Below are 14781 nucleotides of genomic sequence, written 5' to 3'. Positions count from 1 at the left end.
GCATTGCTCACACCCTCTTACATACTCCCGTACATCTTCCCTCACCTTAGGCCACCAAAATTCCCTGGTGACCAACCACATGGTTTTGTGTTGTCCAAAATGCCCCGCCGTGGGGCTGTCGTGCAACTGCTTGAGTACCCTCCCCCTTAAGTCTCCTTCAGGGATATACAGTGCCCCTTTGTAATACAAAGCTCCATTTCTTTCCTCGAAACCCCCTGGTTCCTCTCCCTCACCCCTAAGACCTCTGAGCTTATTCTGGGCGTATTCATCATTCTCTGTTTCCTCTACCAGTTCTCTTTGTCCCACCAATGCCGCCCCACACACCCAGCGGTCCTCTGGAATGACATGTCTCTCTTCGGGTGCTCCCTCCTCCTCCAAATATTCAGGTTTGCGTGAGAGAGCGTCCGCCCTAATGTTCTCTGGGCCTGGCACGTAACAAATCTCAAAGTTAAATTTGGAGAACTCCTGGGCCCATCTCACTTGCCGTTGGTTGAGCACTCGTGCCGTCCTCCAATACTCTAGGTTCTTGTGGTCAGTGCACACTTGCACCTTATGTTGTGCGCCAATTAGCAGGTGCCTCCATCTCCGGAACGCCTCATGAATGGCTAGTAGTTCTCGGTCATACACCGTGTAGTTCCTCTCGGATTTGTTCAGCTTTCGCGAAAAAAAGGCACACGGTCTCCACTCTGACTCCTCCTTCCCTGGCTGCAGAAGCACCGCCCCAATCGCTCTGTCTGATGCGTCAGTTTCCACTCTCATCGGTTTTTGTAAATCCACATGCAGGAGTTGTTGTTCCGAGGCGAAGGCCCTTTTTAGTTCCTCAAATGCACGCTCCGCCTCCTCAGTCCAAACGAACTTCTTCTTACTGCTGAGACAGTCCGTAATGGGCGCCGTCAGGTGGGCAAAGTTTCGGATGAACTTACGATAGAAGTTCCCAAATCCTAGGAACCTCTGCACATCCTTCCTTGTTTTGGGTGTTTTCCATTCCAGCACCGCCTGGACCTTGCCGGGATCCATGGCCAATCCCTTGTCTGACAGGCGATACCCCAGGAATTCCACCTCCTTGGTATGAAACTGACACTTCTCCAGTTTCACCCACAGCTGGTTGGCTTGCAGCCTGCTCAACACTTCTCTGACGTCTCTCACATGCTGCTCCTCATTCTCAGAATACACCAACACGTCGTCTAAGAAGGCCACACAATTCTTGTAAAGCAAAGGCCCCAGGACGTGGTTCATAAACGATTGAAAGCACGCGGAGCCTCCTTGTAGGCCGAAGGGCATAACTAAATATTCAAATGCCCCCAAAGGGGTGAACATGGTGGTTTTCCATTCATCCCCCTTCCTTATTCGTATCAGGTTGTACGCCCCCCTTAGGTCCAGTTTAGTAAAAATCTTTCCCTTCCTGACCCTTGTCAAAATGTCGTCAATCCTGGGCATAGGGAAAGCCACTGGTTCTGACACTGCATTTAAGGCCCTGAAGTCACACACAAGCCTCGGCTTGTTCGTGTTTTTTTTATCCACAAAAAACACTGGGCTGCCCCCCACCGCCCTGGACTCTCTGATGAACCCTCTCTTCAGGTTCTTGTCAATGAACTCTCTTAGCTCCTGCATCTCTCTGTCTGACATGGCGTACAGCTTGCCTACAGGGAGCTGTGCCCCAGGGAGTAAATTGATTTGACAGTCAAAGGGTCTATGCGGGGGTAATTGGTCAGCTTCCCTTTCGCTGAAGACGTCGCGGAGATCTGCGTATTGTCGTGGTACCTTCACGTTCTCCGTTACTTCAGTCCCTGCTAGGGTGGCTTGCGCCCCTGCCAAACCCTTTCCCTCTTTGCAGTGTTCTAAGCAATGTGCTGAACCAAAAGAAACCACTCTCTGATGCCAGCCCACCAGCGGATCATGTAACGCTAGCCAGCTCATCCCCAATATAATGGGAGCTCCTCCCAAGGTGGCCACATTAAACGCTATCAGTTCGGTGTGCCTTGCCACCTTCATTATCATTGGGACGGTCTGCAAGCTGACTTCTCCTCCCAACAGCTCCCTGCCATCGATCGTGGTCACCTGCAGGGGGTTGCTTAAAGGGATCGTCTGTATCTGGTGTTCAGCTGCAAACTCTTTGCTCATGAAATTGCAGGAGCTGCCTGAGTCCAACAGCGCCTTTATCTTTAGAGGGTGTCCGTTTGGCAGCTCTAGCGCCACTTCTATTACTAGGGCGGGTTTAGGAGGTTCTGGCGTGGGCACTTTCACTGCTCTTTGGCCTGACTGCTGTGCCCCGACGGTGGCAGCCAGGCGTTGGCTTTTACTTGCTTCGGTATTTCTTCCTCTCTTCCCTCCACAGCTCCTACCATCCCTTGCCATTCCTTCCTCTGGGGGCAGACTCTGGCAAAGTGACCTGGCTGTTGGCAGAGATAGCATTTCCGGGCGCCTTTTCCCTCCTTCTTTCCCCCCTCACTGGGCTTTGAAACTGCGCGCGCGCGCGCTGTTCCGATTTCCATCGGCTCTGCCGGCGGGAAAGTTGGCTCTGGAATGTCTGGAATGCGGAACTCCTTCCAACGTTCCCCCTTCCCTTCCCGCCTCTCCAATGCTCTCGCCTCCTGGCGCGCTCCTATGGTCAGCGCTGATTTGGTCAGCTGGTCCATAGACTCCGCCCTGGGCGCCCGGGAAAGTTCGTCTTTCACAGCCGAAGAAAGCCCTTCTTCAAAAAGCATTTGAATGGGTTCCGCCGATAGATCCCACCCCAATTTATGGATCAACATGGTGAATTCAGTCCAGTACTCACGGACAGATCGGCTCCCCTGTTTGCAAGCCATTAACTGTCTGCGGACCACTCCCTGTTCAATATCGCTGGAAAACATCAGATCCATGGCGCGAAAGAACTTCATCGTGTCCTTTAGGACGTCACTATTCGCTGCCATCAGGGGTCTAACCCAGTCTCTCGCCCCCTTTTCAAGATGCCCAATCACGAAAGCCACTCTTGATTCCTCGTCAGGGAATTCATCAAACTGCAGATTGAGGGCATATTGCATCTCTGTCCGAAAGCCATGATAGTCTTTGGGCTCCCCCCCAAACTTCTGCACCAATCCTGGTACCTTTCTGACGAGCTGGGTGTCTTTCCCCTTTTTGTCTGCATCCTGAGCCCTCCTCTCCTCAAGCCTCGCCGTCTGCAGCGCTAGCTGGACCTCCAACACCCGGTACCTTTCTTCCAGGCTTGGACCCGCTCCAGCTCCTGCTTCTCCGGTTCCGGCTGGGTTGCTCATGATGCCTTCTCCTGCACAAGCTGCTCACGAAGACTGTCGGAATGCTGTGATGGGACGATGAGCTGCTTGTGTGTAAAATCCTAGTCCCTCAGAGTTTGGTCAAGTTTGCAAACCTCTGTCTGTAACGGAGCCCCTTAAACATGGCTCCGTCAGTCGCTGGCAGATTCCGACAGTGGTTGCTTTCGGAATCGCTTCCAACATAAAAGCTCCTTAACGGAAACACGTCTTCTGGACTCTCTGCGTGACAGTTTCCGGCGAGGAGTGGGTGTCCCTACAGGAGGTCCTGAAACCTCCCCACTGTTTTCGCTGGAAGTGTCTCTGAGCCATCCCTCCAGCTCCCTTTCCCTCAGCCCAGCTCCTCTCCCCCTACTGGTTCCCTCTTCAGCTGCTGAGTCTCTCCCAACCTGTGTGAGCCCTTTCACTTCCCTTCCTTCCGATGGCAGTTCCCTGACACCTGCCCATCTGGCTGGGTTTCCCCAGTCACTCTGGGCAGCTTCCAACAAAGATTAAAAATACATTAAAATGTCAGACATTAAAAATTTCCCTAAACAGGGATGCCTTCAGGTGTCTTATAAATGTCAGGTAGTTGTTTATCTCTTTGACATCTGATGGGAGGGCATTCCACAGGGTGGGCGCCGCCACCGAGAAGGCCCTCTGCCTGGTTCCCTGTAGCTTTGCTTCTCACAGTGAGGGAAGCGCCAGAAGGCCCTCGGCGCTGGACCTCAGTGTCCAGGCAGAACGATGTGGGTGGAGACGCTCCTTCAGGTACACTGGGCCGGGGCCATTTAAGGGAACTTTAAAGCAGGTACCCACGAACGTTTTGCTCAGATGGGTGACTGGGATTTTACCTTTGTTCAGAAATACTTTGTAAATCTACCCTTTGGCTCAAAGGTATTCACCTCATCTTTGTGTCCTGCTGACACCCAAAACATCAGTGATCCTAAGGTCTAACCATCACACTTAAGTTAGAAATCCATGCATAATTATGATGCTTTAGTCTATTGCTGCCGGCTTCTGCCTGAGGACAGGCTTTGCAATCATTGGGCTGCACAATCAATGCTGGAATGATTTATCTCACTGTATAGTTAATTGGCCTGACAATGACTCTGTTCATGAGCTGTCATGAATCCAAAGTATCATCGATTCCATTTCCCCCAGACCTGTGGGAAATTTCGATTCTGAAAAAGTAGTGAAAAGGCATCATTGACGTGAACATCCTTGCCTATTGTGCTGTGGGTGTTCCGGCATTTACTAAAATGCAACCTGTTAACGAAAGGAAATATGCAACTTATCCTACTAGGATGGGGACATGTTTAGGCACAGAGATTTGTGCCTTGGCAACTCCAGCTAAATGGCGAGATCCAGTTTTGTCCAGCGAAAAGTGTCCGGCTGTGAATTTCCAGGGGATTCTGGGTTGAAGTTGGCTGCGGTCAGGGCAGCAGCTGGGAAAGGGACCATCTCCATGCAGAGTCATCTATCTCCTTTCCACCAGATCCATCTGTGGCACGAGCTCAGCCGTCACCCCTGCCACACTCTTGAGTTGGTTTCACAGCAGTTGAGGTTCTGAACATCAGACATGGGATCTCATAGGTTGACTCTGAGCAAGATTTCTGGGGGGGACCTTTTTGGTAGAGCATGTGCTTCTCGTGCAGAAGATCTGAGGTTCAGCCCCTGCCATTTCCGGTTAAATGAGGATTGGCTAGTAGATGATAGTGGTAAAGGGTATGCCTTGCATGCAGAAGGTCTCAGGTTTAATCCCCAGTGTCTCTAAATAGGGCTGGGATAGACCCATCTCTGAAACCTCAGAGACCTGGTGCCTGTCAGTGCAGACAACATTTAGCTGGATGGACCTTTGTTCTTACTCGGTATAAGGAAGATTCCTAAGTCAGTTATTTACTATTATTATTATTATTATTATTATTATTATTATTAATTTTGTATACTGCCCTTCATCCAAAGATCTCAGAGTGGGCCACAGCATAAAAATGCAGAAGAAAACTATAAAGTACATAATATGAACAAGAACCAACCAAACCAATAGCACCCCTCTCACAGGTCCCCATTTATGAACCAGTTGTAATAATCTCCGGAGGGGTAAAGGTAAAGGGACCCCTGACCATTAGGTCCAGTCGTGACCTCATCTCGTAAAGCTCATCTCGCTTTATTGGCCGAGGGAGCCGGTGTACAGCTTCCGGGTCATATGGCCAGCATGACTTGTGAACTAGAGCAGCGCACGGAAACGCCGTTTACCTTCCCGCTGGAGCGGTACCTATTTATCTACTTGCACTTTGATGTGCTTTCGAACTGCTAGGTTGGCAGGAGCAGGGACCGAGCAACGGGAGCTCACCCTGTCACGGGGATTCGAACCGCCGACCTTCTGATCGGCAAGTCCTAGGCTCTGTGGTTTAACCCACAGCGCCACCCGTTAATTTGTTGAGGCAAAAACAAAAGAGCCTTTCAATGCTAGACCAGCAATTTAATTATGATGTAAGCGTTCATGGACTGGCATTTCATAAGACAGTGTCTAGTCCACAGAAGCTCAATGAAGTAATAGTTAACCTTGGGGCAGAATGGGGAAGAAGATTTGAGTAAAAGTCTCTTAAATAGTTTATCATAGATGCACTTCTGTGCCATTCAACGTCCCCTGTCAGTTTCCAGAAGCCCCAACAAACTGGTCCATCCACAAAATTACTGGTTGTACTGTCCTCTGAAATGCTTGGAACTAGCTTTGTTTGCTCTGTTAGGACCAAACTAGATTTGACATTTCGTCTCACGCCTTGCCCTGATGCATTTGATATTTAAACAAAAAATAGTGCAGTAAATGGGGAACCAAATTGGGATCCATGATATGGGTGAGGAGAGCATTAGTCCTTTGCAGTGTTAGAAACTGAGATATGAAAGCTAGTAGCTAAATGGCACCTTAAACCTAGGTTATGGGCACAACCATGGAATGTCTAGGTGTGTGTTTTTAATAACAAGAATACAAAGCTGAAAATGAATGAACCGCAGCTAAAATATTACATTCATTTTTCACATGGTCTAGTCCTTCCCCTGCCCCCTCCCCTAATATTCTGAAGAGGGTCTCTTATCTAGTCTTCAGAGAGTAGCTGGAAGTGGGGAGGCAGAAAAAAGTCCTCCTTTCTTTCCACTCTGCAGTTTAAATCTGAAATCTTAGGCGCAGTACTGTGCCTGGAGCTCAGAAACTGCTCACAAAATGCGCCCAGAACAATGGGAGTTTCAAACACTGGTCCTTTGCTCTTGGTGCTGCTGTCTTGGTCATAATTGCCTGCCCCCTCCACTTGCATCTGATATTTGAAGTGGGAGGAAAACTCCCACCTGGGGCTTGAAAGGGCAGGGTCTTCACCTAAGAGCTGAAGAAGAGTCCTGCAGTTAAAGACATCTGGATCAAGTGCCTGGTCCAGCATCCTGTGGCCAACCAGATGCCTTTTGGGAAGCCTGTAAGCTTTGTGCCTCTTAACCAGTAGAAGCGGGTTGAAAAAGGGACAGCACTTGCTTCTAGCTTGTTTACCCGGTCATAGAAAGGCGGCTGCCTTTTAAGTATGTATTATGGATGTCCTCCATCAAGTCTCCCTCCACCCACCAGTTTCTTGTTTCTTTTTCAGTCGCTGATAATACCCTTCAGAGGGTTCTCTTTCTGAAAAGTTGTGCTTGCCCCGCAAATGAACAAGTTCTCTTGTTTTTCTGAGGCAGAAAGGACAATCATTTATTTAAAAGAAGGCTCATCACGACCCAGAGTCCTTGTAGGATAACGCTGCCACGTCTTTCTGCAATTCATTTTTTATTACTTTTTATAAAAACAAAAGCAGCAACCCAAAACAGAAAGAAAAATAGCCTGCATGTTCCACGTACTTTGATGCAAAGCAGTGGCTGGAGACCACAGAGTAACATGGAATGCTCTCTCTCCCATGCGCAGCTTTTAAACATCCCCATTTCCAAAATTAATGGTCTTTCCACTCTGAGCCTGGCTTCGGCTGGGGAGGGTGGGATATAAAAATATTATTATTATTATTATTATTATTATTATTATTATTCCAAGCACTGTGGAGATTGAACCATAGTGGACTCTTGTTTAATTCCTCTTGTGTTTCCTTTTTAAGTAGGGTTCCAACAACCCCACATTTTTTTTACCCTCACAACAATTTAAAAATTATTATTGTATTTCCACACCCTCATGCTTTCCTCGAAGGAGCGCAAGGTAGCACAATGGTTCTCCCCCTTCCCATTTTAGTCTCACAATCCTGTGAGGTAGGTTCATCCGAGAGACAGTGATTGGCCCAAGGTCACCCAGTGAGTTTCATGGCTAGGTGTGGATCTGAACCTTGCTCTCCCAGATGCTACTCAAACATCATGATAGGCAACAACCCTCTGAGGTGGGGTGGGCTGAGAGGTAGGACTTGACTCAGGGTTGCTTAATGAGCTTATCTGGGGTTGAATTCGGGTCTCCATGGTCTTTGTTTGTCATTCTGCTTACTATCCCACAACAGCTCTTGTATTACCTAATCTCAACATTTGCCAAGAAGTGGGTACATTCAGTGCAGCCGAAGTACAAAAAATACTTTGCTTCTCCAAGTATTCATTGTTCATTCATTCAAACGTACTGGCTCCCAATACGTTTCCGAGCACAATTCAAAATGTTGGTGCTGACCTTTAAAGCCCTAAATGGCCTCGGTCCAGTATACCTGAAGGAGCGTCTCCACCTCCATCATTCTGCCCAGACACTGAGGTCCAGCGCCGAGGGCCTTCTGGCGGTTCCCTCACTGCGAGAAGCCAAGTTACAGGGAACCAGATAGAGGGCCTTCTCAGTAGTGGCACCCACCCTGTGGAACGCCCTCCCACCAGATGTCAAAGAGAAAAATAACTACCAAACTTTTAGAAGACATCTGAAGGCAGCTCTGTTTAGGGAAGCTTTTAATGTTTAATAGGTTATTGTATTTTAGTGTTTGTTGGAAGCCACCCAGAGTGGCTGGGGAAACCCAGCCAGATGGGCGGGGTATAAATAATAAATTATTATTATTATTATTATTATTATTATTATTCTCGTTTGAACTCCCCATAGTTTTTTATCTAGAGCCAGGGCTGAGAGGCCATTCTGTCGGGATTGAGAGGTGACGAGCAGGAATTCAGTCTTTCATAGAATTGTAGAATTGCAGAGTTGGAAAGGACCTCAAAAATAATCGAGCCCAACCCCCTACAATGTAGGAATCTCAGCTAGAGCATACATGAGATGGCCATCCAACCTCTGCTCCAAAACCTCCAAGAAAGGAAAGTCCACCACCTTCCAAGGGGGTCCTTTCCACTGGTCCCCACCAGTTGCCCTTTTTATTCCAAGAGTCTTGAACAAACACTGTTAAGACTCCCGGGTCAGACCTGTTCACTGCCCTGAAGAACTTCCACTCGTGCTAGCTACAGATGACTGCCTTAAAGAAACATGGCAAGTGCCTGATAGCTGACCTTTGCTGCTGATGCCATTCCTTAGTATCCTGTGGAAGGGATGTCTGGATGCTGCCCTCGGGCAATCTCTACACTTTGGGAAGATATGACGAGTCGCTTCAACCCTCTATCTACTGTTTTATTTTTTGCAGGCTCAGAGGCCTGTGCTAGCGACAGAGATTCTTTTCTCCCCTGTCCAGCAACATCATTTTACCTCTTTTGCCATCTACGCATGGAAGAACAGAATCAGCAAATAGGATACAGATAAATAATACAGACACTAGGAGAAGAGAGAAAAGGGATTCCCTCTGCGTGTGCCCCTGTTTTACCATCCCATTGTTTTTATCTTTCCTCTCATCTGATTCTATGTTTACTAAACACCCTTCACTCTTTCAGCTTTTCTTTCTTGGCCAAATTGCTCTGCCAGTAAACAACAGATTTTGTAAGGTGACCCAGAGCTGCAATCAAAAAGCCTAACCGCTGTAGCCTCTTGTCAAATCAAATCTCTCTCTTTCTCTCTCCTTAATCCATCCAGGTAATTGAAATGAAGAACGAAATGGATTTGGACCGCGATACGGATCTAGCGTACAACAGTCTGAAGGTAAAAGAAATTTGCAGGCCAGGGATATAGATTTTTTTTCTCTTCACCTACCTCAGGTGCTAAAAAGCTGCAAGAGCTTTGCTGATACCAGTCTCTATAAATCTGCATGACGGGTACGCCAAAATATGCCTTAACTATTTACAGTCCCATGGTCTTCCTTTCTATGCTCAGCTTTCTGTCCCCTTTTCATTTGGTTATGACAAAAAGAGGCGTCTTGTTTGTTCACAGCCTGGCCCCACTGACTGACTTGGCCATCTTATGGCACAATGTGCTCTGTGCCCTATAAATTCTCTAACTGGGGTGTTCTTGGGACTCCCCAAGTCCTTGGATGAGCACTGCAGGGACTTTAGAGCCCTCCCCTGCCTGTTAGGTCTGGTTCAGATGTGGCAGATGATGAGCTGGCAAAACTCTGCTTTTGCTATCAATGAGTTTCTCGGCTCAGTTCAAAATGTTGGTTGAAGGACTGTGTCCTCCTGTCCACCTCTGGTAGAGGGTACGTCGTGCTTCTTCTGGGGTAGTTTGTCCGTACCCTGCCCTCAGTAATCACCTGTGGTTCCTAGAAGCTGTCAGCATGCGACAGCAGCCACACCCCGGGAACGACTTCGACTGACCAGCCAAACCAGGTGAGGGGAGCCAATGGGTCTCAAATCCTTGGTGATTTAGGGACTTCTCCTGCACGCAAACAGCCTCCAGTGGATTGAGTGGACAAGACCAAAGTGGGTCCAGCAGTCAAGAAGGCAGTTTCTGCATGGTCTGTAGAGGGAAGCGGGTGGGTAGATGGAGCTCGTCAACCTGGGAAGGTAGCCCACCAGAAGAAGGAAAACTCTGATCCTAAATCTCTGCTGGCTTGAGGGATGTCTTTGGGAGAAGGAAAGGCTAAGGAGTAAATGCAGCACAAATCTGGAGTGGAGTCCCTAAGGCGGTTGGATGGCGCCTTGTACGCCTCCTTCTGGCAACTCCTGCAGCCAAGCTGGTACCCAATGTCTTACTGTGCTTTCCTTTGGACCACATCAGGTGGGCCTTGTCGTCTGGGCAGCCCAGGACCTTCAACCACATTGCCCAGGCTTGCATCCCGGGGAGGTCACCTTGGTGCTGCTAACGCAGAGGTTTGACTTCATCCCCAGAGGTGCACTCTGTTGTCTCTCAAGACAGATGGATGCCAGCCACAACCTTGAGGCAGCTGTTAGAGATGCTGTATCATGGATGCCCCTGTTTTCTGAAGATTCATACATTATTTTATTTAGTACATTTATATCCCACCTTTCTTATATCATGGGACTTAAGTCAGCATATATGAGAGATTCCCCTGCAGTAGCCTATCCAAACACTGATCATGCCGATCAGAAGGTTGGCAGTTTGAATCCCCGCGATGGGGTGACCTCCTGTTTTTCGGTCCCTGCTCCTGCCAACCTAGCAGTTCGAAAGCACATCAAAAGTGCAAGTAGATAAATAGGTACCGCTCCAGGCGGGAAGGTAAACGGCGTTTCTGTGCGCTGCTCTGGTTCGCCAGAAGCGGCTTAGTCATGCTGGCCACATGACCCGGAAGCTGTACCCCGGCTCCCTTGGCCAATAAAGCAAGATGAGCACCGCAACCCCAGAGTCGGTCACGACTGGACCTAATGGTCAGGGGTCCCTTTACCTTTACCTAAGGCACAAGGTGTAAGTGAGCACTGCATTTTCTTCAGGCTAACAATTTTCTGAGCATCAAGGAAATACAGTGGTACCTCGGGTTACGTACTTAATTCGTTCTGGAGGTCCGTTCTTAACCTGAAACTGTTCTTAACCTGGAGGACCACTTCAGCTAATGGGGCCTGCCGCGCCGCTGCCACGCGATTTCTGTTCTCATCCTGAAGCAAAGTTCTTAACCCGAGGTACTATTTCTGGGTTAGCGGGGTCTGTAACCTGAAGCGTATGTAACCCGAGGTACCACTGTATACATATACTACCAATTCCTTTCCCTCCTGCCACCTCACTTTGGCAATGTAGTGCATTTCTTAAGTCATCTTCTACCAATTTGCCTATTCTGTGTGCAAGATTATTTACAGATGGTGATGACATAAATAGAATTTGTTTTTTCTTCTCTTTCCCCCCACCTCCACCCCTTTTTCTTGCTCCAGTAAGAGGTTTTAAAAGAAATTGTTGCATTTTGGACTTCTTTTTGTATGTTAGCCTCATGATTAATGTGTGAGCTGTTCGCAACTTGAAGATAAATCTTTAATGTGCATCAACTGCAACAATTTATTTTTCGGGCACCCAAAGGAGGTGGGGAAAAAGGAAGATTCTTAGCAATTTTTGGTCATTCTGGAACAGTTTCCCTTAGAAACAGTAAATATACTGGGGGGGGGGGTTAAAAAGTTATTTATTTAATAATTGTGTTTATAGGCAGTGTGATGGGACGATGAGCTGCTTGTGTGTAAAATCCTAGTCCCTCAGAGTTTGGTCAAGTTTGCAAACCTCTGTCTGTAACGGAGCCCCTTAAACATGGCTCCGTCAGTCGCTGGCAGATTCCGACAGTGGTTGCTTTCGGAATCGCTTCCAACATAAAAGCTCCTTAACGGAAACACGTCTTCTGGACTCTCTGCGTGACAGTTTCCGGCGAGGAGTGGGTGTCCCTACAGGAGGTCCTGAAACCTCCCCACTGTTTTCGCTGGAAGTGTCTCTGAGCCATCCCTCCAGCTCACTTTCCCTCAGCTCAGCTCCTCTCCCCCTACTGGTTCCCTCTTCAGCTGCTGAGTCTCTCCCAACCTGTGTGAGCCCTTTCACTTCCCTTCCTTCCGATGGCAGTTCCCTGACATCCACCTCCCCTCCAGGGCCCCCTTCATCCCCTCTCGCCCCCTCCTCTACGGGCGGTGAGGAGGCAAAACCCCGGAATGAACTTCCTTCATCTTCCGATGTCCCGAACACTTCTCTCCACCTGTTGCGGTTCCTGGTCTCGAAGTACTCCTCCTCCTCAGAGTCCATCTCCCCTTCCCCTTTCGAGTCCGAGAATCCTTCCAACTCCTCCTCCTCATCGGTGGTCCCAAAGTATTCCCTCCGGAACCTCTCCACAGGCTGAGGTTTCCTTGGGAACCTTTGATGGAACGTTTCTATCAATACCTCGTCATTGATATCTTCTGCCATTACCCAAGTGTTTTCTGACTCCGGTTCTCCTTCCCACGCTACCAAATACTCCACCTGATCCCCCTTCCACCTGGCGTCGAGGATTTCTGCCACATGGCTGCTGCATTCCCTTTCTTCTATGACCGGTCCCCGAGTGGCCATCCCTTCTCGTCCCCCCTCATACGGTGACAATAACGACCTGTGAAATACTGGGTGCAGTTTCATGTGGTTGGGTAACCGGAGCCTGAAAGCCACTGGGTTGACCTGTTGAATGACCTCAAAGGGACCCAATCTCCTGGGTCTTAATTTCTTACAACCTCCTTTGAACGGCAACCCTTGGGTTGACAGCCACACCCTATCTCCCACCCTTATGGTTTCACCTTCCCTTCGGTTCTTGTCTGCCTGCCTCTTGTATTCTTCCTTCGCCCTTTCTAAGTTGAGTTGGAGCTGACGATGGATTGCTTCCATTTCTTCTACAAAATGCTCGGCTGCCGGGACGCTCCATCTCTCCCCTTCTCCCCCTGGGAAACCCCTGGGATGACACCCATAATTAGCCAAGAAGGGGCTCATCCCTGTGGACACATTCTCGGCATTGTTGTAGGCAAATTCCGCCAGCGCCAACTTTTCTACCCAGTCATTCTCTCTGTCATTGACATAACACCTCAGGTATTGCTGGAGGACACCGTTTGCTCTTTCCGCCTGCCCGTTGGTTTCAGGGTGCCGGGCAGTCGAAAAGTTGACCTCCACCTGCAGTAAGCTCATGAGCTTCCTCCAGAACCTGGAAGTAAATTGTTTTCCTCGGTCTGAGACCACCCTCAATGGCACTCCGTGCAACCTAAAAATGTGTTCTACAAATAACTTCGCTGTCTCTTCCGCCGTGACTGCATGCGAGCAGGCTACAAAGTGGCACATCTTTGTTAGTAGGTCTACCACCACCATGATGGCTGTTTTCCCCTTGGACTTCGGCAGATCAGTCATAAAATCTATCGACACTGCCTCCCAAGGTCGTTCTGGGGTTGGTAAGGGTTCTAATAGCCCCGCCGGTGCCCGCCTCTCCCCTTTGGCTCGCTGGCATTGCTCACACCCTCTTACATACTCCCGTACATCTTCCCTCACCTTAGGCCACCAAAATTCCCTGGTGACCAACCACATGGTTTTGTGTTGTCCAAAATGCCCCGCCGTGGGGCTGTCGTGCAACTGCTTGAGTACCCTCCCCCTTAAGTCTCCTTCAGGGATATACAGTGCCCCTTTGTAATACAAAGCTCCATTTCTTTCCTCGAAACCCCCTGGTTCCTCTCCCTCACCCCTAAGACCTCTGAGCTTATTCTGGGCGTATTCATCATTCTCTGTTTCCTCTACCAGTTCTCTTTGTCCCACCAATGCCGCCCCACACACCCAGCGGTCCTCTGGAATGACATGTCTCTCTTCGGGTGCTCCCTCCCCCTCCAAATATTCAGGTTTGCGTGAGAGAGCGTCCGCCCTAATGTTCTCTGGGCCTGGCACGTAACAAATCTCAAAGTTAAATTTGGAGAACTCCTGGGCCCATCTCACTTGCCGTTGGTTGAGCACTCGTGCCGTCCTCCAATACTCTAGGTTCTTGTGGTCAGTGCACACTTGCACCTTATGTTGTGCGCCAATTAGCAGGTGCCTCCATCTCCGGAACGCCTCATGAATGGCTAGTAGTTCTCGGTCATACACCGTGTAGTTCCTCTCGGATTTGTTCAGCTTTCGCGAAAAAAAGGCACACGGTCTCCACTCTGACTCCTCCTTCCCTGGCTGCAGAAGCACCGCCCCAATCGCTCTGTCTGATGCGTCAGTTTCCACTCTCATCGGTTTTTGTAAATCCACATGCAGGAGTTGTTGTTCCGAGGCGAAGGCCCTTTTTAGTTCCTCAAATGCTCGCTCCGCCTCCTCAGTCCAAACGAACTTCTTCTTACTGCTGAGACAGTCCGTAATGGGCGCCGTCAGGTGGGCAAAGTTTCGGATGAACTTACGATAGAAGTTCCCAAATCCTAGGAACCTCTGCACATCCTTCCTTGTTTTGGGTGTTTTCCATTCCAGCACCGCCTGGACCTTGCCGGGATCCATGGCCAATCCCTTGTCTGACAGGCGATACCCCAGGAATTCCACCTCCTTGGTATGAAACTGACACTTCTCCAGTTTCACCCACAGCTGGTTGGCTTGCAGCCTGCTCAACACTTCTCTGACGTCTCTCACATGCTGCTCCTCATTCTCAGAATACACCAACACGTCGTCTAAGAAGGCCACACAATTCTTGTAAAGCAAAGGCCCCAGGACGTGGTTCATAAACGATTGAAAGCACGCGGAGCCTCCTTGTAGGCCGAAGGGCATAACTAAATATTCAAATGCCCCCAA

The 14781-nt window shown here is 49.1% G+C and overlaps 1 protein-coding gene across 3 annotated transcripts in view; it reads left to right on the top strand.

Annotated features, from left to right (window-relative positions):
• MYO5B (myosin VB) overlaps positions 1-14781 on the top strand; it is a 307859-nt gene that overhangs the window by 255847 nt on the left and 37231 nt on the right. For all 3 annotated transcript variants that reach the window (XM_080973376.1, XM_080973378.1, XM_080973377.1), the window contains exon 27: positions 9241-9306. In XM_080973376.1, coding sequence (XP_080829502.1) covers positions 9241-9306 — 66 coding nt within the window. The remainder of the gene's footprint in view (positions 1-9240; positions 9307-14781) is intronic.

This window comes from Podarcis pityusensis, assembly GCF_964106645.2.
Source record: "Podarcis pityusensis genome assembly, chromosome: 11".
Taxonomy (NCBI): domain Eukaryota; kingdom Metazoa; phylum Chordata; class Lepidosauria; order Squamata; family Lacertidae; genus Podarcis; species Podarcis pityusensis.
Note: the sequence above shows the minus strand (reverse complement) of the source record. Positions and strands in the feature narration are given on the sequence as shown.